General features: G+C 39.2%; 1 protein-coding gene across 4 annotated transcripts; it reads left to right on the top strand.

The window, feature by feature from the left end:
• The first annotated feature begins 5,452 nt into the window (after positions 1 to 5,452).
• Positions 5,453 to 21,897, top strand: LOC127443479 (NACHT, LRR and PYD domains-containing protein 1a allele 1-like). Of its 4 annotated transcripts, none has more exons than XM_051702124.1 (8): positions 5,453 to 5,525; positions 6,646 to 6,841; positions 10,984 to 11,097; positions 15,770 to 17,863; positions 19,337 to 19,510; positions 19,774 to 19,947; positions 20,341 to 20,387; positions 20,476 to 21,897. In XM_051702124.1, the coding sequence occupies exons 2-8, from the start codon at positions 6,708 to 6,710 to the stop codon at positions 21,003 to 21,005; spliced, it is 3,267 nt and encodes a 1,088-aa protein (XP_051558084.1). In that variant the 5' UTR covers positions 5,453 to 5,525; positions 6,646 to 6,707; the 3' UTR covers positions 21,006 to 21,897. The 4 variants fall into 4 exon arrangements, with proteins under 4 accessions (XP_051558084.1, XP_051558085.1, XP_051558086.1 ...); XM_051702125.1 differs by having other exon boundaries at positions 5,477 to 5,529; XM_051702126.1 differs by having other exon boundaries at positions 5,508 to 5,525; positions 6,621 to 6,841.
• The last annotated feature ends 1,553 nt before the right edge of the window (positions 21,898 to 23,450 follow it).

Below are 23,450 nucleotides of genomic sequence, written 5' to 3'. Positions count from 1 at the left end.
GTCACATTTCCTGATCGATGCATATTAATTGTTAGGATTTATAATTGATGCATAGGAAAAACTAATGAATCATTAAACCTCAATTGGTAAATCACTGCTGTTGTTTATTTGTGTGATAAATTTGATATAGATTAATATTATTTTTACAAAGGTGGGCTGGTGCTTAATTATATTGTGCAAATATGTCCATTGGGATCATTTTTAATGTTACTCATACATTTTCTTTGCAGTGGGGTGAGGGATGATCTGATCTAGATTCAGTCCAGATGTGGAGTTTGTGATCAGGTTCTGAGAGATCCTGTCTGTATCATTTGTGGACACATTTTCTGTAGACAGTGAATCAGCTGGTACTAGGACCAGACCAGTCCATCAGAAGACTTTGCCTGTCCTCAGTTTTGCACACACAAAGTAATGAGAGGATCCAGTTCTGCTGGTTCTGCTCACATCTACACAGAATCAGCTCTGCTGAAAGAGACTAGAGACCCGCAGCAGGACTCTCAACAACCAGTAGATGATGTCCTACAGAGAGTTAAAACCAACACAAAACCAGCATGAAGAACAAGTATGAAAGCTTATTTGAAGGATACAAAAGACCAGTGAATAAAACACCTCTTGAAAAGATTTACACACAGCTCTACATCATATACGGAGAGAGTGAAGGGGTGAATGAAGAACATGAGGTTTTACACATGGAGAAAACCGCCAGAACTCAACACTTGCAAGACACTCCAATCTACTGTTTGAATGCTGTTCATAGACTTCAGTTCAGCATTCAACACAATCATTCCTCTGCATTTGATTGGAAAGCTGAGCCTGCTGGGCCTGAACACTTCCCTCTGCAACTGGATCCTAGATTTCCTGACTGGGAGACCTTAGACAGTCCGGATCGGAAACAGCATCTCCATCATCACCACACTGAGCACTGGGGGCTCTTAGGGCTGTGAACAGCAGTCCACTGCTGTTCACTCTGCTATCTTACGACTGTACAGCAACACACAGCTCAAATCACCTCATCAAGTTCGCGGATGACACAACTGTGGTGGGTCTCATCAGCAAGAACGATGAGTCAGTATACAGAGAGGAGGTGCAGCATCTAACGGACTGGTGCAGAGCCAACAACCTTTCTGAACATGGATAAAACAGATAAGAGATGGTTGTTGACTTCAGGAGAGCACGGAGCGACCACTCTCCACTGAACATCGACTGATCCTCTGTGGAGATCATCAAGAGCACCAAATTCCTTGGTGATCACCTGGCAGAGAACCTCACCTAGTCCCTCAACACCTGCTCCATAGCCAAGAAAGCCCAGCAGTGTCTCTACCTTCTGTGAAGGCTGAGAAAAGCCCATCTCCCACCCCTCATCCTCACTACATTCTATAGAGGGACTATCAAGAGCATCCTGAGCAGTTGCATCATTGCCTGGTTTGGGAATTAAACCGTCTCAAGACCCTGCAGCGGATAGTGAGGACAGCTGAGAAGATTATCGAGGTCTCTCTTCCCTCCATCACAGATATATACCCCACATGCTGCATCTGCTAAGCCATCAGCATTGTGGATGACCCCACGAACCCCTCACACAAACTCTTCACCCTCCTGCCATCTGGCAAAAGGTACTGAAGCATTTGGTCCATGCCACAATGCACGGTCAGACTGTGTAATAGTTACTTCCCCCCAAGTGGGGCAGTGGTGGCTCAGTGGTTAAGGCTCTGGGTTACTGATCAGAAGGTGGGGGTTCAAACCCCAGCACTGCTGAAATGCCACTTTTGGGCCCTTGACCCAACACTGTTGGGCTGACCCTGCACTCTGACCCCAGCTTAGTTAGGATATGTGAAAAAAAGAATTTCACTGTATATGTGCAAACATATAATGTGTGATAATATTATAAGCCATAAGACTCCTCAATACCCAGAGACTGGACTGACACCAACACACATTCATACTCAACTGAACACTGTTCCATTCCCTTTGCAATTTTCTTTCTTAAATTGCTGTTAAAACACCATAAAAAATATTGTATTGATCATCTGCATTTTTGCTGCAAACTAGTGTGTTATGTTTACATTTTACAGCATTTATTTTTATATTGTAATATCTTTTTGCAATATATTCCACACCAGAACTGTGTACTGGTCGGCACAGCACTGTCCTTTACTATACTACTGTCCTGTTTTAGTAATTATTGTACTGTCTGCGCTGTTTGCACATGTGCACTTTATGTAGTCCTGTGAAGTCTTCTTTAGTTTCTATGTAGTCTTATGTAGTTCTGTGTTGTTTTTATGTAGCACCATGGACCTGGACGAACATTGTTTAATTTCACTGTGTAGTGTACCTGCTGTAAATGGTTGAAATGATAATAAAGCCACTTGACTTGAATTTAGTACTTGTGTTTTCTAGTAAAATATCTAAAAATGTTATGTTACATTGGGTATTAAACCAGCAACCACTTCCTGGTTGGCTCAGAGTTGACCAGCCCTGAGCCTTAACTGCTAAAACGTAGGCTCTGAGTAAAGACCTCATAGAAGGACAGAGGAAGCATTGTTTAAAAACTTGTAATATATAAAAAAACATACAAAAGTCAACTAATAGCTTTATTTAGACAGTAAATTATTAGACAGCACCAGACAAGTGCAGACTAGTCTCAGCATCAGATGGCATGCCCACAGATCACCCATAGTCCACCTACTGATCACCTCATTAACTGAAAAGCATTTTCCCATTTGACAATTAAAAATTCTAATTTGCTCTCATTCGTTCTACGCAATTTCTGGTAGTAATTCAACCACTAAAGGGCAACTGAATCGCATTGAGGTTGGTCATAGTTGGTCACCCGGACCTTTTCCTTTGAGCAGATTTTGGCACTGAGAACTAGATCATGGTATATGCAGACAGACAAACTGCTCATAAACGTGGTGAATGGCTCCATCTAGAGGAGAGTTTGTGGTTTCACATGGATTCAGTGAAATGGGGTGGAAGAGTGCATTAGATTTGCAGCCAAACGTTATAAAGTGTTCACAGCTAAAAACTAGGGTTGAGCATAGAGTTAAAAAGTATACAAGAATCACATATGGGTGTAACTTCAACTTCGGGCGATTTCGTGTCGCAGGGGTTGATTATTATTAAAACTAAAATATTTCAACTTTTTTTTTTGTCTGTTACATGAAGGACACATTAAAACTGACTTGGAAACTTTTTACCAGGCCTTTAGAATGTATTTTATTACTTTTCAAATGCCTTTTATGTATAGATTTAACTGTTTTCAATATTACCATTATAAAAATATTAATTATTCTATGGTACATTACATAAACTATGATAATCTAAACAAAGAGTTAAATGGGGGTCTGGGTATCTCAGAGAGGATTGATGCTGACTACCACGCCTGGAGTCACGAGTTAGAATCCAGGGTGTGCTGAGTGACTCCAACCAGGTCTCCTAAGCAACCAAATTGGCCCGGTTGCTAGGGAGGGTAGAGTCACATGGGGTAACCTCCTCGTGGTCGCTATAATGTGGTTCTCGCTCTCGGTGGGGTGTGTGGTGAGTTGTGCGTGGATGCCGCGGAGAATAGCATGAAGCCTCCACATGTGCTATGTCTCCGCGGTAACGCGCTCAACAAGTCACATGATAAGATGCACGGATTGACGGTCTCAGACGTGGAGGCAACTGAGATTCGTCCTCCGCCACCCAGATTGAGGCGAGTAACCACGCCACCATGAGGACTTAGAGCTCATTAAGAATTGGGCATTCCAAATTGGGGAGAAAAAGTGGAGAAAAAACCCCCAAAGAGTTAAATAAGCATAAACCATTTCAATATTTATTGTAAGAAAATTATTTATTAAAATTTCCACCACAACAAACAATTTTGCCCCTTATAAAGTTTTTTCAAAAGTTGGTGTACTTGGTGTACCCATTCACCTCTATACCAGAGGTCTTCTATACTTACGTATACAACAACCTCCGCGCTTTTACCATAGGAAATAGCGTAAAGGTCAACTAGCATTTTACGACAGTAAGTCACCGTTTGCGGATATCATTGCTGCATTATGCTATTCTATCCTAATTTTGTAGGCGCCCCCTTCAGATGGGCTTTGGCTATACCCTGCCATACTTTACTTCCGCATTCCAAAACACAGAAGTGAGGGAAAAGGTCTATATAGAAAATAGCATTTGAGGGAGCCCGAAGCCAACTCAAAAAGTGAATATGTTCTAATTTAAGATCTTAATTAGATATTAAAGTCACCAATAAAGTATCACAGCTGTTCAAACAATTTAAATTACAATTTAATTTGTGCTTTAATTTAGAGAACTTGCACTTGTCAGGCTCGGCAACTGTTATTACCAGAAACAAGTTTACCCTGTGTAGGCTACTCCAGAAGCCAAAAACCAGAAAATGTGAAAAAAGGCAGATTTTCACCCTGGAACAGAACTGAGGGAAGTGGATTTCACTAGAGGGGTAGTTACAAATGAAGGTAAGCAAACAAATCTTTCCACATGCGTGTTAGCAGGGGCGGACTCGGACCCTGGATTTTACAAAGTAATCGCCCAAAAATTGTTAAGCGGGTTGGGGGATTGTGGCCCCCTTCAGCATATCGCGGTGCTGTTTTGCTGCCCTCTTCAGTGAGTCGTGACCCGTTTCAGCTTTTCGCCGCCCATTCGGCCCCGTTTCATGGCTGGCCTACTGGGAAAAGTCCCAGTTCTAATTGCCAGTCCACCCCTGACTGTTAGTAGACTACCCAATTTAAGGGTTCTTCCCAGAGTAAGTAGGGCTGCGTTCCACTTCACTTTTAACATCCACTCACTAACTCCCCTAAGCACTTCCCTTCAGGGGAATCCCCGCCACCATTTTGGAAGTCCGATCTACGACATTCTGTGAGCGAGGGAAGTTTCTGTTGACAGACCCTCAACCTCTCGATTTTGACCGAGGGAGCGAGCCTACTCTGATGTACACTTCAGACAGCTCCATATCCCACAATGCAACTTGATTGTGATGTGACAGCAGATTGCACTTCATAAACCCCACCCCCACACAACTCTAATGTATGATGGAAGTGAAGTTAGGTCAGTTAAGCAGTTTAGAAAAGTTATATTGAGATTTAACAGCATAATACTTGTAGCTACATTAAACTGTTTATCACACAGTTATAGCCTATGTATTCACTGTTATGTTAACATTTTCATTTGTGTAAATCTTGATTAATCCTTTCTAACAATTCACTCTAATGAAAAAAAAAAAAAATTAAACATATGAGATTTATACACACGGCTCTAAAATCAATCACCGAAAACAATGTTTTCTCAGGTGCATGATCATTAGCTTTGGTGAAATGATCTCCTGTTTTCTATAGAATATTAATAAACCTCAATAATCTGACAAAACTATAAACACTATTCTCACTCAAATTTACTTCTGAAGTACTGAATCACTACACGAATTTAACCGAATATAAAACCAAAAGTAAAAAGAGGAACTTTTCATAAACAAGGAAGAAAGTTGAAAAGAAGCAACATTCACGACAGAGATTTTCACAGTAAGTACGTTAATAAGTCTTCATGTCATTTTATAGGTTAAACAGTTTTTACCATGTCATGAAACTGACCATTCGATCAAATTGTTCCTTTGCTACATATGTATTGATTGATTGGTTATTTGATTTAGCTTTTTGTGTAGTTTATTTCTCAGGGGTTTCTTCCATAGTCTGTTTTTAAGTAAATACTGTTTAAATAATTTACACATTTAATAATTCAGTGGGTAAATTTGAAACAACTGTGCTGAGATCTTCAAAATAACAGGTAAAATTGTTCTTTAACCTCTGTATATCACTAGTTCCCTTTTTTATGTCCGTGTTCTGGAAATACACTCCTTTATTTATTTTTTTTAAATGTTTTTTAGAGATAATTCATATTCATGTTTTTTTTTTTTTTTGATGGGATGTACTGTTTGTACATGCGTGGGGCTGTATTAATCTTTTATGTAAGCTTAAAATTAATTAATGTGCCTCCTCATGTATAAAGTTATGGTCATTTGCTTGAGATGAAATATGGTACAGGTGAAGAAAGGTTTAAAGAAAAAACAAAAAGAAAGTATTTCAAAAACTTTAGGCTGATAACTGTTCTGAGCTGGTCAACCAGAATGTTCCAGAAAAACACCTAGAGCTAACATGGTAGCTAATTTGGTTTAGTTTTCTTCATGGTGTAAGTTCATGGTGAAGTCGAACCTTTTAGATAGAAGTGTAATTATACTACAACCAATTAATAGCTCTTGTCCTCACAAAGATAAGATTTATGCAATTAATAAAACAACTTGTCTGCCCCAGTGATAATTCAGGTGTTTATTTTAAAGGGCATGAACATTTATGAAATCAATTATTTTGAATTTTATTTTGAATTATTTTAGATCACTCTGTAGATATCTGTCTCCACTCTGACATCATCTTTTTCTGTTGATCAGTGGCATAAAAACAAAAATCCATTGTGATGCAATGCTGTAAAAACAGACTGTCTTCAACAGAGTATACACCAATTATTGATTAGAAAACATTAAAGACGCCTGTTGTAAAACAACAAAACATGAAAAAGTTCAAGGGGGTGAATAATTTTTATAGACATGGCAAATGTGTTTTTAGGCCTAATAGCTGCCTCTTTCTATAGAGGGGAAAGAGAGCAGTCTTGCATCTAAAACTAGGAGAGAGAAGGGGGACACAGCCTCTAAAATGAGTCTACATGAGCAGATAGAGCAGAAGAACACTGCAGAATCTCCAGAATCCAGCTTTGTGTCTATGAAGAGTGACCGATCCAAGATTAAGCCCCCTGAAAACAGTGATGGAACATTGACCTCTGACACCAGGTAAGACAAAACTCTGATATTGTACACAGATGAGCCGAAACATTATGACCACCTGCCTAATATGCTATTGGTCTTCTGCGTGCCACCAAAACAGCACTGACCCACCGAGGCATGGACTCTACAAGACCCCTGAAGGTGTCCTGTGGTATCTGACACCTCAACATTAGCAGCAGATCCTTCAATCAGAATCAGAAAGAGCTTTATTGCCAAGTATGCTTCCACATACAAGGAATTTTTCTTGGTGACAGAAGCTTCCAGTGCACAAACGATACAACAACAAGACAGAGATAATAAAACAAAATAAATAAATAAATAAAAATAAAAAGTGAATAGAAATAAGAGTATATATAAAATACACAATAAGACAAAAAAATATACATATAGTATGTACAAATACAAATCTGTTATATACAGTGCAAGGGAATGTAATGCAGAAGAGGTAGGATATGTTAAATAAAATAATTGACTAGGCTGTGCATTGCACATAATTATAGTATATTTTAACTGTTCATGATGGATAGCCAGAGGGAAAAAAACTTTTCTTCTGCCTTATGGTTCTGGTGCTCAGTGCTCTGTAGTGTCAGCCGAAGGCAACAGTTCAAAAAGGTAGTGGACTGGGTGATTGGGGTCCAGAGTGATTTTTCCAGCCCTTTTCCTCACTCTGGAACTGTATAGTTCTTGAAGGGAGGGCAAGGAGCAACCAGTAATCCTCTCAGCAGTCTGAACTGTCCTTTATAGTCTTCTGATGTCTGATTTCGTAACTGAACCAAACCAGACAGTTATTGAAGTGCAGAGGACAGATTCAATGACTGCTGAGTAGAACAGTATCAGCAGCACCTGTGGTAGGTTGAACTTCCTCAACTGGCAAAGGAAGTACAACCTCTGCTGGGCCTTTTTCACAATGGAGTCCATGTGGGTCTCCCACTTCAGGTCCTGTGAGATGGTGATGCCCAGGAACCTGAATGACTCCACTTCTGCCACAGTGCTGTTTAGAATGGTGAGCAGGGTCAATGTTGGGGTGTTCCTCCTTAAGTCCACTGTCATCTCCACTGTTTTGAGCATGTTGAGCTCCAGGTTGTTATGACTGCACCAGTGAGCCAGCCGTTCATCCTCCCTTATGTATGCAGGCTCATCATCATCTTGGATGAGGCCAATGACAGTAGTGTCATCTGCAAACTTCAGGAGCTTGACAGAGGGGTCCTTGGCAGTGCAGACATTGGTATACAGGGAGAAGAGTAGTGGGGAGTGCACACATCCCTGGAGGGGATTGTACATGTGCTGGAAGTGAATTTTCCCAGTCTCACTAGCTGCTGCCTATCCGTCAGAAAGTTGGTGATCCACTGACAGATAGATGTGGAAACAGAAAGCATGGTTCATTTATTCCATAGGAGAGCTGGGATGATGGTGTTGAAAGCCGAACTGAAGTCCACAAAAAGGATCCTTGTATATGTCCCTGGTCTGTCCAGATGTTGCAGGATATGGTGCAATCTCATGTTGACTGCATCATCCACAGACCTGCTTGCTCTATAAGCAAGTTGAAGGGGGTTTAGAAAGGGTCCAGTGATGTCCTTCAGGTGGACCAACACCAGTCTCTCAAATGACTTCATGACCACAGATGTCAAAGCGATGGGTCTGTAGTCGTTAAGTCCTTTGATCTTGGGTTTCTTTGGAACAGGGATGATAGTGGTGCATTTGAAGCATCAGGGAACTTCACACTGCTCCAGTGATCTGTTGAAGATCTGTGTGAAGATGGGGCCAGCTGGTCAGCACAGGATTTTAGACAAGTGGTTGAAACACAATCTGGGCCCTGTGCTTTCCTTGTCTTTTGTTTCTGGCACACCTGGCACACCTCCTCTTCACAGATCTTAAGTGCAGGTTGAGTAGCAGTGAGGGGGAGGAGAGTGGTTGCAGGAGGTGTTGGTGTTTGTGTGAAGTGAAGGTCAGAGCGGGTGTGGAGTGTGAGACTGGGCTTTTCAAAGCTACAGTAAAACACATTCAAGTCGTCAGCCAGTTGTTGGTTCCCTGTAGTGTTGGGGGATGGTGTCTTGAAGTTAGGCATGTCTTTCAGGCCTCTACAGACTGATGCAGGGTTGTTAGCTGAAAACTTGTTTTTCAGTTTCTCAGAGTAGCTTCTTTTAGCCACTTTAATTTCCTTAGTCAGTGTGTTTTTGGCCTGATTATTCAAGATTGTATACCTGCTTCTGTAAGCATCCTCTTTGGCATGACGAACCTGAACGAGTTTTCCTGAAAACCATGGTTTGTCATTGTTGAACGTTAAATAAGTCCTATTAGGAATGCACATATCCTCACAGAAACTGATATATATTGTCAGTATCTGTGAGCTCATCCAGATTGGTGTCTGCAACTTCAAAAACAATCCAATCAGTGCAGTTAAATCAGGCTTGTAGTTACAGCTCTGCTTCATTTGTCCTTTTCTTTACAGTCCTTACTACAGGTTTAGCTGATTTAAGTTTCTGCCTGTAGGTTGGAAGAAATTGAACCAGACAGTGATCAGAGAGTCCCAAAGCTGCTCTAGGGACAGAGAGATATTCTTTAATGTTGTGTAGCAGTGGTCTGGTATATTTCTGTCCCTGGTGGGGCATGTAACGTGCTGTTTGTATTTTAGCAGTTCACGGGTGAGGTTGGCTTTGTTGAAATCACTGATAATAATAATAAGTGGGTGCGGGTATTGTTGTTCCTTGTCTGTTATCTAATCAGCCAGCTGTTGCAGCACTGCATTCACGCACATGTGTAGAGGAATATAAACACTCACCAGAATAAATGAGGAAAACTCCTGCAGCAAGTAGAAAGGCTTACAGTAAATAAAGAGCACTTCCAAATTAGGACAGCACATCTTCTTTAACGTTGTTACATCTGTACACCAGCATTCATTTATGTAAAAGCATGTTCCACCTCCTATCGTTTTCCCCGTTAACTCCTCAATGCAATCTGCTCTGAACAGCTGAAAGCTCAGCAGATGTAATGTGTAGTCTGGAATGGCTTCACTCAGCCAGGTTTCTGTGAAGCACAAGGCAGCAGAGTTTGAAAAGTCCTTGTTTGTACTTGTTTTCAAGTCCTGTATGTTGTGAGGTGGAGCCACCATGGATCAGACTTGTTGGTCCAGCACATCCCACAGATACTCAATCGGATTGAGATCTGGTGAATTTGGAGGCCAGAGCAACACCTTGAGCTCATCATCATGTTCCTCAAACCATTCCCGAACAAATGTGTGCAGTGTGGAAGGGTGCATTTTCCTGCTGAAGGAGGCCACTGCCATCAGGTAATACCACTGCCATGAAGGGTGTACCTGGGCTGCAACAATGTTTAGGTAGGTGGCACATGTCAAATTAACGTCCACATGAATGGCTGGACCCAGGGTTTCCCAGCAGAACATTGTCCAGAGCATCACACTCCCTCCAATGGCTTGTCATCTTCCCATAGTGCATCCTGGTGCCATCACTTCCCCAGGTCAACATGTACACAGCCGTCCACTTGATATAAAAGAAAAAGGGACTCATTGGACCAGGCAGCCTTCTTCCACTGCTCCAAGGTCCAGTACCGACGCTTGCGTGCTCATTGTTGGCGCTTTCGATGGTGGACAGGGGTCATCATGGGCACTCTGACTGGTCTGCGGCTATGTGTGTTGTGACCCATTAGTCATCATTAAAATTCTGTGACTTGTGCCACAATAGACCTTCTGTTGTTTCGGACCAGACGGGATAGCCTTCGCTGCGCATCGATGAGCCTTGGGCACCCAACACCCTGTCACCGGTTTGTGCCTCTTTGGACCACTGTCGGTAGGTACTCACCACTGCTGACTGGGAGCACCCCACAATCCTTGTTGTTTCAGAGATACTCTGACCCAGTCATCTGGCCATAACAATTTGGCCCTGGTCAAAGTCACTCAGGTCTTTACTCCTGCCCATTTCTTCTGCACTCAACACATTAACTATGAGAACCGATTGTTCATTTACCATCTAATCTACCCAGACCTTGACATGTGGCCTTGTTAGGAGATGATCAATATTATTACCTTTGCCTTTCAGTGGTCATAATGTTTTGGCTCATCAGTGTATTTCTAGTGAAGCACATGAACAGAGATGTAGTGAATCTTTTTACATGTATTGATTTGATGCTATAAGACTGCAGATCCAGGGAGCAGTATCTTTGGAAACCATCTGTTTATCAATGAAGAGTGATCAATCCATGAATCCTCCTGGAGAATTCAGTGATGAAGCAGTTGTCCTTGACCCCAGGTGAGAGACATTACACCTAAAATCTTCAAAAGCAAACAAGATTATATATTAAATTGTGAGATTATTTTGTATTTACTTAATTATAATATTATATATTAATTATTGATTATTTTGTATCACCAAGATGACAAGACAGAGTATAGAATCCAAACCAAATATCTCTAATTTCAGTAATGGAACAGTGACAGACACCAGGCAAGACAAAAAGACAAACATATGCTCTACAGCTGTGAATCATTTTCTACATTTCAAATAGCAGTTGTGTGTTTATGAAGAATATAAGATCCAGTGGAAAACCAATTGATTAAGCAGTATACCAACATTATTAGTAAATAAGGGTGTAAATCTTTGGGTTGACACTTGGGCTGCCCCCGACCAAGGATGTTCCTAGTTGACTAGTAGGCGTTAATTTAAGCCATTGTAATAATGAGCCTTTAAAATACCAATTTTACAAGCGCATGCACGAAGTGAGCTGCAGGGACACCAGCAAAAGCGGTAATGATTCTGAATGTGTCAATAAAAACAGCAAGCATACTGTCTGAACATTTTGTTAATTTATATAGAGAAATGCACATTAGGGTTTTGCCGACAGACGATGATCTCTGGGATCGACGATGGTCAGAGTGATCGCCAGCAGCTGATGCCTTTGACGATGTCAAGACGATATTTGGCTAATTTTCCCATTAATGTATTAAATTATTATTATTATTATTATTATTATTAGGCTATTAATATTATCAAATTAATATTACAAATAATTTGCCTGTAGACACACAGACACGCGCTTGAAGAAACACACTTTATTATATTTTTAAGAACAGATGACAGAAAAGCCATCTATGCGCATGTATGTTTGTTCGGAGGCGTGCAGTCTCGTGGAAGACGTGCATGTAAAAGGTTCTCACTCTTTCTTTGTTTCTCTCTTCTGAATTTTTTTTTTTTTTTTGCAAGAACAGTATCATCTATGAGAATGTTGTAAATGACCTCAGACATCTCATCTCAGGAGGTGCTTTGAGTTCAGTTCACTTTATTTCCACAGAACAGTTCATTGTGTACGCAACTCTGCAGCCTGTGATTAAAACATAAAATAATACAAAAACACCTCCAACCATGATTTATATTTCAGTGATTATTATCATCATAATGATTATTTTTACATTTATAATTGTTTTTACGTCTTCATTTAAGTAATTTTCCACCTGCATGTTTAGATGGATACTTGCCTGACAGTAAATGGAAGGTTACTTATATATATATATTTTTTATCACTTCATTATTTTATTTGCTTTTTCATTTTGTTTGGAGTGCAATTTGAATTTAGAAATGTATTTGATTTAAATTTTTTGTTTTTTCAATAAATTAATGTAATTTTCAATGCAAAATCACTAAAGCAAGAACATTCAATGATCCCAGAGACCGGGGTTGCCTATGTAATTGGATATTGCGATATATACATATATATATATCATGAAGGAGGGAACAAAACGAATTTATTCACACACATGATGTATTTTCCCAGACAACGAAATACCCAACCGGTAGATAATGCACAGATGAAGCAGGTTCTTTGCCAGAGAGATGTTGACAGCTGCTGTAAAGCCATCTTTCAAAAAGTTGAACAACACACATTTTAATTGCACTTAATGTTTTTCCAGTTTCATTTGAATTTTTAGTTAAAATAAATAAAAAATATAGTTCAAAGTTTGAAATCAAGGTGTCTTGCTTTATTGTGTAGGCTTAACCCTGCTTAAAGAAAATTACCCCATAGTACCACCTAGCGTCCAACCAGCAGTAATACTGGTGTTCGTTGGTTTCCTGTGGAGTTTTTGTTTTTCTGCGACCAACCGACCAATCAAAACTTGGTCGACCAAGATGCTTCTCATCGACTAACGTTTGGTAGACTATCAGGGGGCAGCCCTAGTTGACACCAAATTGATTCGAGACTTTTTCTATTAAACACAAACCCAAGGCAGACTAGAGAACGTTGCCCGCATAATGTAAACATCCACTGTTGAGCTAAAACATTATGACCACCTGCCTAATATGATGTTGGTCCTCTGCATGCCACCAAAACAGTGCAGACCTGCCGAGGCAGGTACTCTCTTCATCATGTTCCTCAAACCATTCCTGAACAGAGTGTGCAGTGTGGCAGAGTGCATTATCCTGCTGAAAGAGGCCACCGCCATCAGGGAATACCATTGCCATGAAGGGGTGTGCCTGGTCTGCAATGATGTTTAGGTAGGTGGCACATGTCAAATTGACATCCACATGAAAGGCCCAACCCAGAGTTTCCCAGCAGAACATTGCCCAGAGCATCACACTCCCTCCACCAGCTTGTCGTCTTCCCACAGTGCATCCTTGGTGCCATCACTTCCCCAGGTAAACACTGCACACGTACATTGCCATCCATGTGATGAAAAAGAAAACGTGACTCATCGGACCAGGCGACCTTCTTTCTCTGCTCCAAGGTCCAGTTCTGACACTCACGTGCCCATTGTAGGCACTTTTGACGGTGGACAAGGGTCATCATGGGCACTCTGACCAGTCTGCAGCTACGCAGCCCCATACGCAGCAGGGTGCGATGCACTGTGTGTTGTGATACATTCCTCCCATAACCATCATTAATATTTTCTGTGATTTGTGCCACAGTAGACCTTCTGTCAGTTCGGACCAGACGGAATACCCTTTGTTGCCCTCACGCATCATTGAGCCATGGGTGCTCAACACCCTGTCAATGGTTTATCCCTCCTTAGACCACTGTCAGTAGGTATTCACCAATACTGGGAACACCCCACAAACAAGCCTTGCCATTTCAGAGATGCTCTGACCCAGTCGTTTTACCATAACAATTTGCCCCTTTCAAAGTCGCTCAGGTCTTTACTCCTGCCCATTTCTCCTGCATTCAGCACGTTAACTACGAGAACTAACTCTTCGCTTACCATCTAATCTACCCAGACCTTGACATGTGGCCTTTTTAAGAGATAATCAACGTTATTTGCTTCACCTGTGAGTGGTCATAATGTTTTGGCTTATCAGTGCATGTAACATTTGTTTAGGAAGTAAATATTTTAAATAGTGTACTGTACACTATACTTCATGGTTCAAATTGCGAGTAATTCGATTTTTAGGATTTTAAATAGATTATCAGATTATAGATTATTAAGACAAATGATTCACAATTTAAAAATCATATTTCAAGATAAATGCATGTGAATCAACAAGATTTATAAAACAATTAGGTACATAAGTATTAGTACAGTGAGACATTTTTCATCATTTTGGCTCTGTATGCACCACAATGGATTTGAAAAGAAGAAATCAAGATGCAGCTTTAATTCTAGAGGTTTCACAAAAATGTTGCATGGACCGTTTAGGAATTACACCAATAATAACACAAAATTTTCCTGCTTAGTCTTAAATTGCTGCTTGTTTGTGGGACTTTGTGCCTTCAGTTTTGTCTTCAGCAAGTAAAATGCACATTCAGTTGAGTTAAGGTCAGGTAGCTGAATCAGCCATCAAAGAATATTCAATTTCTTTGCCTTGGAAAAACTCGTTGTTTGCCTTCAGACTATGCTTTGGGTCATTGTCCATCTGTACTGTGAAGTGCTGTCCTATCAGTTTTGCAGCATTTGGCTGAATCTGTGCAGATAGTATAGACCTAAACACTTAAGAATTCATCCTGCTGCTTCTGTCAGCAGTCATATCAACAAACACTAGTGACCCAGTTCCATTGGTAGCCAGTCATGCCCGTGCCATAACTCTGCCTCCACCAAGTTTTCCCTTCTCCATACTCTTCTCTTTTCATCACTCTGGTACACGTTGATCTTAGTTTAATCTTTCCCAAGAATACTATTCCAAAACTGGGCAGTCTTTTTTATATACTTTCTGAAAAATTGAATCTGTCCTTTCTATTCTTGAGGCTTACCGATGGTTTGCACTTTTTGGTAAACCTTCTGTATTTACTTTCAGTAAGTCTTCTCTAAATTATAGACTTTTACAATGATACACTTACATTCTGGAGAGTGTTCTTGACTTGGCTTGATGTTGTGAAGTGGTTTTTCTTCACCAAGGAAATAATTCAACCACCATTCACCACAGCTGCTTTCTTTGGTCATTCAGGACTCTTGATGTTGCTGAGCTCACCAGTGCATTCCTTGTTTTTAAGAATAAACAAAATTGTTGATTTGACCACTCCTAAGGTTTCTGCTATCTCTCTGATGGATTTGTTTTGTTTTTTCAACCTAATAATGTTGCATTGACAGCGCTTTGGACCTCATACATCAACAGTTTTGACAGTTTACATCAACAGCTTCTAAATAGAAATTCAACATTTGCAAATCAACCACAGACCTTTTAACTCCTTATTTTTTTAATGAAATTATACGGAAACAGCCCACTTCTGGACATAAAACAACTTCTCAGTAATTTATCCAATTACTTTTGGTCCTTTGAAAAGGAGGGGACTACATATGAAAACTGCTGTAATTCCTAAACCGTTCTCCCCAATTGGTAAATCAGTTGTTTATCTGTGCAATACATAGGATACAGATTGATATTATTATTATTATTATTACAAAAGTGGGCTGGTGCTTACATAATTATATTGTAGAAATATGTCTTCTATTTTCCTGTTGTGGTCATTTGAGTTGATTCTTAAATTGTCTCTCTGCAGTGTGGGGAGGGATGGTCTGATCCAGGTTCATTCAAGGTGTGAAGTTAATGAGCAGGTTCAGAAAGATCCAGTGTCTATCACCTGTGGACACAGTTTCTGCAAACACTGTATCAGCTGCTACTGGGACCAAACCATTCCATCTGAAGACTTTGACTGTCCTCAATGCAGAAAGAGATCTAGAACACACCCTGTTCTATACACACACAAAGTCATGGGAGGATCCAGTTCTGCTGGTTCTGTTCACTTCTACACAGAACCAGACCGGCAGGAGGAGATTGGAGACCTGGAGCAGGATTCTCTCCGACCAGTAAATAATGTCCTGCAGAGAGTCAAAGACCAACACAAAGCCAGCATGAAGAACAAATATGAGATCTTATTTGAGGGAATCAAGCTACAAATGAATCAAACCCTCCTGAACAGGATTTACACACAGCTCTACATCATAGAGGGTGAGAGTGAAGGGGTGAATAAAGAACATGAGGTTTTAAACATGGAGAAAACACCCAGAACTCAACACTTACAAGACACTCCAATCTACTGCAATGACATCTTTAAACCCTTACCTGAACCAGGATGTGAGGAGAAGAGAAAAGACCAAATAAAGACTGTTCTTACTAAAGGCATAGCTGGAATTGGAAAAACAGTCTCTGTGCAGAAGTTTATTCTGGACTGGGCCGAGGGAAAAGCCAATCAGGATGTAGATTTCATGTTTGTGCTTCCATTTCGAGAGCTGAACTTGATTAAAGATGAGCAGTACAGTCTTCACAAACTTCTGCTGGACTTTTATCCTGAACTTCAGGATCTGGACTCAAAGATTTATGATGAGTGTAAAGTTGTGTTCATCTTTGATGGTCTGGATGAAAGCAAAATTCCACTGATGTTTTCAGACAGTGAGAAAGTTTCTGATGTGACTAAGACTTCATCAGTGGGTGTGTTGATGTCAAACCTCATCAAAAGAGAGCTGCTTCCCTCTGCTCTCATCTGGATTACCTCCAGACCAGCAGCAGCCAATCAGATCCCCAACAATTACATCAAGCGTGTGACAGAAATTCAGGGATTCAATGACCCTCAGAAGGAGGAATATTTCAGGAAGAGAATCAGTGATAAGCATCAAGCCAACAGAATCATCTCACATATTAGAAAAGCAAGAAGCCTCCACATCATGTGCCACATACCAGTCTTCTGTTGGATCTCATCCACTGTGCTTCAAAATATCCTGAAACAAGACAACAGTGCAGAAATCCCTCAAACTCTGACTGAAATGTACATCCACTTCCTGCTCATTCAGATCAATATGAGGAATCAGAAGTATGAAGAGAGAGATCCAGAGAAACTCTTGCAGTCCAACAGAGAAGTGATTGTGAAACTTGCTGAACTGGCTTTCAAACAGCTGATGAAGGGCAATGTCATTTTCAATGAGGAGGACCTGAGAGAGATCGGCATAGATGTCACTGATGCCTCAGTGTATTCTGGGATCTGCACTGAGATCTTTAAGGAGGAATCCATGTTTCATCAGAGGAAAGTCTACAGCTTCATACATCTCAGCTTTCAGGAGTTTCTTGCTGCATTTTATGTATTTTACCATTATTTAATAAAAAATGTTGACACATTGAAGTTTTTTGATGTAGTGCATAGTCTTCATGTGTACGCAGTAGATAAAGCCCTTCAGAGTGAAAATGGACAGCTGGATCTTTTCCTGCGATTCCTGCTGGGAATCTCACTGGCATCCAATCAGAGACTCTTACAGGATTTACTGACACACACAGAGAACAACTCAGAGAGCATCAGGAAAACTACACAGTACATTAAAGACCAAATCAAAAATGGACGTGGACTCTCCACTGAAAGATCCGTCAATCTGTTCCTCTGTCTGCTGGAGATGAAAGATCAGACTCTGTACAGAGAGATTCAGGAGTTTGTACAATCAGATAAACACTCAGATAATAAACTCACTGCTGCTCAATGTTCAGCAGTTGCCTACATGCTTCAGATGTCAGAGGAGGTGCTGGATGAGCTGGACCTGAAGAAATTCAACACGTCAGAGGAGGGTAGAAGAAGATTGATACCAGCGGTGAGGAACTGCAGTAAAGCCTTGTGAGTGTTAAATTCATGTATTACAACTAGAGTCTAGAGTGACATTTTGCCAGATGGTTCTAAAAATTATCTGATGGAAATTTGAGGAAGATCTGATGAAAGCTGTAGGATTCAAAATTGCAGATGAAAATAAGAGTCATTGTGTTCAGTATGACATAAGGAATCTAAAGAGATAGGAGTAAATATTTTATGTCAAGGAATTTTAAAGTTATAATGACTTTTATATAATTGTTTGAACTCTGGGTGGTGCTGTACCCTGGCTGCTCAGGATAGTTCAGGGCATGACGCTAATGATTTTTACCACGTTTTATTTTGATATGCCAAACTGTTGGTGAGATACAGCAGTTATTGTCAAATTTCATAAAGTATACTAAGTTTTGTTTGGATTGACCAAAGCGTTGCTGGGATTTAGCCTTGCTTCCTGTTCGGCATCCTAGCCACTGAATCCACTGATCTAAAGAAAATGGTTTGATCTATCAAAAAAGTTTTGATAACGTTTGACCAGCAGTGTTTCAAGGTGATCTGATACAAATTTAGAGAAGATCAAATACAGGCTGTGAGAAAGTTCGCAAAAGTATGTTTGATAGTATGGATCTGTTGAAAAAGTAATGAGCAGATTAATAAGGGGATATATGATTTACACTACCGTTCAAAAGTTTAGGGTCACTTACTGTAATGTACTGTACTGTAATGTAATTTTTTCACATTTTAGAATAATAGTAAAGTCATCAAAACTATGGAATAACATAAATGGAACTATGGGAATTATGTTGTGACAAAAAATCCAAAAGAAATAAAAACTGTGTTATATTTTAGCATCTTCAAAGTAGTCTCCCTTTGCCTAGAATTTGCGGACATGTACTCTTGAAATTTTCTCAACCAACTTCTTGATGTATCACCCTGGGTTGCTTTTAAACAGTATTGAAGGAGTTCCCATCTATATGATGGGCACTTATTAGCTGCTTTTCTTTATTAGTCATCCATTTCAAAACTTTTTTCTAAATACAATTTTAGTTTTGTAATTAAATATATTAATATGTTGGCACAATTATATTTTTGTCTACAAAACTAATTTCAAACTTTTAAGCATACGCTTTCAGATCAAAAGATTTTTAAGATCGTGAGAAACATTTCAGGCAAGTGACCCCAAACTTTTGAATGGTAGTGTATGTGTAGGCCATGTGGTTCAAAAGTTATTAGCTGTTGAAGTCACAATTTAAACTAATGGTTATGCTAGAGGTTTTAAATTGGAGACTCCAAAGTTGGGCAGAGTGATGAACAGCCCCTCAGCGACAAGTGTGCCAAATTTCAAAATTTTCCTAAGTACAGTTATTTAGGCTGATATAGACTCTCATCCAGAATAATAATAGTAAGAAAAATAACACTAACAAAAACAATAGGGGGTCGGCCCCTAATTATTGAACAATCAATGAAAGTTGCAGAGTCCAAATATTGTATATCATTTTCTTTCAGTCTTGCTGACTGTAATCTTACTGGTCAGCACTGTGAAATTGTGGCTTCAGCTCTACAATCATCAAACTCTCTCCTGAGAGAGCTGGACCTGAGTAACAATGACCTGCAGGATTCAGGAGTGAAGCTGCTCTCTGATGCACTGAAAAGTCCTCACTGTACACTAGAGATATTGAGGTATTTAAGAATAAATCAAATTAGGAAGAAAAGTTCTGACAATGTCAATGCTTACAGTTTTTTGATTTTTAATGTATTTTTTGTTAAATTGGGGTTTGTCTTTTAATTTTGAGATTGGTTTTCAGAATTTGTGTTGTTCACAATGAAGAGAAAATCCTCCTTGTGCCTTTTGACACATTTTATGAGATGAACAAATAAAAATGTTCCTAATTTTAGTATTTACAGTTCCCAATCGCAGATACAATTAATTAATCTCCCTATAGATTATCTGGCTGTATGGTTACTGAGGTCGGCTGTTGTTATCTGGCTTCAGCACTAAGTTCAAACACTTCACACTTGAAAGAGCTGGATCTGAGCTACAATCACCCAGGAGATTCAGGAGTCAAACTACTGTATGAGAGACTCAGTGACCCAAACGACACACTAAACAAACTCAAGTATGTTGAGCAGTAAGAGTCTCTGGGATAAATTCACTAAACAGTTGCGCCACTGTTGTAGGTGGTATTTGAGGATTTGTAATTAAATGAAAGTTCCGGGTTCAATACAAGTTGAGCTCAATCAACTGCATTTGTGTCGATTAGTACAAAAGTTAATTTCATCTTGTTCCTTCTTTTCTTTAAAAAAAGCAGAAATCTGGTTCATAATGAGACACATATGAATTTTTGTGGTAATCAAAAATTTATTGAGCTTTAATTGTATTGAACCTGGAATATTCCTTTTAAAATAGATGCTTGTTTACATTTTCTTTTGATAATGGCAGTAGATATTCATGAAATTATAAACAAATAATGTTGACAGATATTACATACTTAATTTTTGTCTCTCTCTAGATTAGATTTTGGAGGGCATTTAAGGATCACGCCAGGACTGCAAAAATGTAGGCTTTTTAACCTCATTAACTCTGTCTCTATCTCTGTCTCTGAAACTGTCATTAATACAGTTCAAATCTCACTTCTTGTGTTCAGATTTCTGTGATCTCACACTGGATCCAAACACGGCACACACTCGACTCATTCTGTCTGAGGAGAACAGACAGATTGAATATGTCGAAGAGCATCAGTCATATCCTGACCATCCAGAGAGATTTGAGCACTATGAGCAGGTTCTGTCTAAAGAGAGTCATTCTGGACGCTGTTACTGGGAGGCTGAATGGAGCGGCTGGAGTTATATAGGAATGACATACAAAGGAATCAGCAGAAAAGGAGAGAATCGGAGTAAGTTTGGATACAATGAAGAGTCCTGGAGTCTTTTCTGTATTCCTGACAGATACAGTGCCTGGCACAATAATAAAAACAAAGACATACCCGCCCCTTTACCCCAATCTAACAGAGTGGGAGTGTATCTGGACTGGTCGGCTGGCACTCTGTCCTTCTACAGTGTCTCTGACACACGCATACTCACACACTTACACACATTCAACACCACATTCACTGAACCCCTCTATGCTGGGATTAGGGTTTATGAATGCTCAGTGTTACTGTGTCAGATTAAATAATCTCCTGAGGAACAACTGAGACAGATTAACAAAATCTATTGCTCGTCATCTTTTATAACCCAGGTTCATGAAAAACCTCTGGGAATTCTTAAATTGTGATTTCCAATCCTGTAAAGGACATGGAATTTATCTGAGTAATATATTTTTTCTAGTTATGCTCAGCTCTAAAATATTTAATCGGCTAGAAATGTCTTAATCACTTTATGATGAATTTAAATGACTCTTTCCCTGCCATCCTACATTTCTTACCATCTCTCAGATGGTTTCTTCCTTTGTGCATGAGGATATATATGGGACGGTCAAATACACTTCAAAAGGTATTAATAGAAACACAGTCAGTTATGTCTAAAGTAAATGTAAACACCAGCACATAAAAGCAAATGTATATCAAAATATTGGATCTGAATGGGTAACAACTGCTGAAATTTAGGTATAGTGACAAAACTGCCTACAATGTATATTTAAATTGTGCATGGTAGATCTTACTGTAATAGCATTATGAAAAAGTAGATCTCATGACATAAAAATGTGAGTTGCCTACCCCTTTAAGTTTAGATGCATTTGTCTTTAACTATCATTGATTTAGAATAGCTAGACAGCACAGTTGTTTTTCAGGCACAGAAAGATATTGTTAAAGCAGCGTTTTTGTCACTGCTCAGTGATTCATAGATGCAGGAAACATTATAAAACAGAAAGTGCCTTTTACTACTAAAATGTCCATGTATGGGTGATTCCTCAATAAAGGGAAATGTTTTCTCCCTTTAAATTATTTTACTAATTTTTAGCTTAGAAAAGTTACATTTTCCAGAATTTCTCTATGTAGGCTTGTTCCCTCCCAGTCTGTTTCACTTCCCCTTTTGTTAATTATTAATAAATGCATGAAGTTCCAAAATCATGTACATTTTACTTTGCAGATTTTCCAATTAACTTTTATAGGGATAGTTCAACCAAAAATGAAAATTCAGTCATTGTATACTCACCCTTGTGTTGTTATAACCCTATATGACTTTATTTATTTTTCTTAACACAAAGGAAGAAATTGTGAAAAACATTTTTGTGCTCAGTGATGTCATACAATGGCAGTTTATGGTGACCACCTCTTCAAGCTTCAAAAGATCACAAAAGTATAATTCAGAAGTCTAATAAATTATTCCATGAGACTCATGATTGTTATGAAAGCATACGATAAGATGACATGACATGAAATTTGAAACAAGCATGTTATTTTCCTGATTGAAGAGGCATGCGCACAACACTTGCAAACATTGGATAAGTCGGTAAGAATGCTGGTAAAGGTGTTTGTAATGGGTAAAATCTACTTGTCTGTTTACTCTTAAGCCTTTATGACCTTACACCAATAAACACACATTATTCACTGTACATTTCGAGATGTCACCATTTTTTGATACCCAGTTCAGATCGTGGAGCACTCTACTAAATCTCTAATCAGCATAATCAGGTGTGTTATTAGATAAATAAGACATCTAGCATGAGCTTTTTTGGTGATCCTCAAGGAATTGAACCAGAAACACTGAAGATTGTCCTCGATCATGGTTTGTTGCTTACTGGAGTTCATGAAGACATATGATTATGTGTTTAGCTGGGTCTTAGCTTCTGGACAAAATGAATTAGAGGTCGGCAGTATGACTCCTACATTGATCAGCTTTTCGTTGTTGTCAATTATAACGAGTCTTTAAATTATTCTTGTTATCTTGTTCAGGTGTGCAGAGAAGACAGTGATTTCTAATCTACGCTTCGCTTATAATAAGAGAACATCTCAACACTGTTCTAGACATTGATTGGTTATGCTAAAGGACATATTTTTTTGCAGTTGATTTAAATCTAAGGCAATGTGGATGTAAACAGTTTCAGTGCTTGTGGTGTCTGCTTGTCTGTTCTCCTTTTTTTTCCGTTCCTCTTTCCAGTGAACCGGTGTTTCTCAACTTTTTTTCCCCACAGCACCACCATTAAGGCTCAACCCCTTCATCGACACAAAACCAAAGATGTGTACTAAAGGCTGAATATCATTAAACATCATTAATATTGTTAAGAATCAACATCGAGATTGTTCAAATTAATATGCGATTAATCAGAAAATATTCTAAGTCAATGAGTTTTGTTTCAGCATAACAAATAAAAGTTTGTATTTTGATAAAGCAATTTCCAATTCTTTTCACCTAACCCAGGAACCTGCTAAAATGTTGTTACACAGTAAATACATTGTATTGTATGTATTTTAATGTTAGTACATAGTAGTGAAAGAGGCCTAATATCAAGTGGGACCAGTCTAGCTAAGCAGATGCTTTTGAATTAACTAAAATATTAACTTTTTTAAAACTTTTCTCAATGTTGCAATTTGATCATTTTTGGTAATTCAAACACATATAACAGCATGTCATGTCTTGGTTTACATTATTATTATTATTATTATTATAACTATTATTA

This window comes from Myxocyprinus asiaticus, chromosome 7, assembly GCF_019703515.2.
Source record: "Myxocyprinus asiaticus isolate MX2 ecotype Aquarium Trade chromosome 7, UBuf_Myxa_2, whole genome shotgun sequence".
NCBI classification, from domain to species: Eukaryota; Metazoa; Chordata; class Actinopteri; order Cypriniformes; family Catostomidae; genus Myxocyprinus; species Myxocyprinus asiaticus.
This window is presented reverse-complemented; position numbering and strand designations above follow the sequence as displayed.

What these genes read in the sequence shown, in the direction of transcription:
- LOC127443479 (XM_051702124.1), top strand. Translation starts at nt 6,708, where the DNA reads ATGAGTCTACATGAGCAGATAGAGCAGAAGAACACTGCAGAATCTCCA. An exon ending in TGTACACTAGAGATATTGAG is followed by an intron (nt 19,511 to 19,773) that starts GTATTTAAGAAT and finishes ATCTCCCTATAG; the next exon opens with ATTATCTGGCTGTATGGTTA. An exon ending in CACGCCAGGACTGCAAAAAT is followed by an intron (nt 20,388 to 20,475) that starts GTAGGCTTTTTA and finishes TCTTGTGTTCAG; the next exon opens with ATTTCTGTGATCTCACACTG.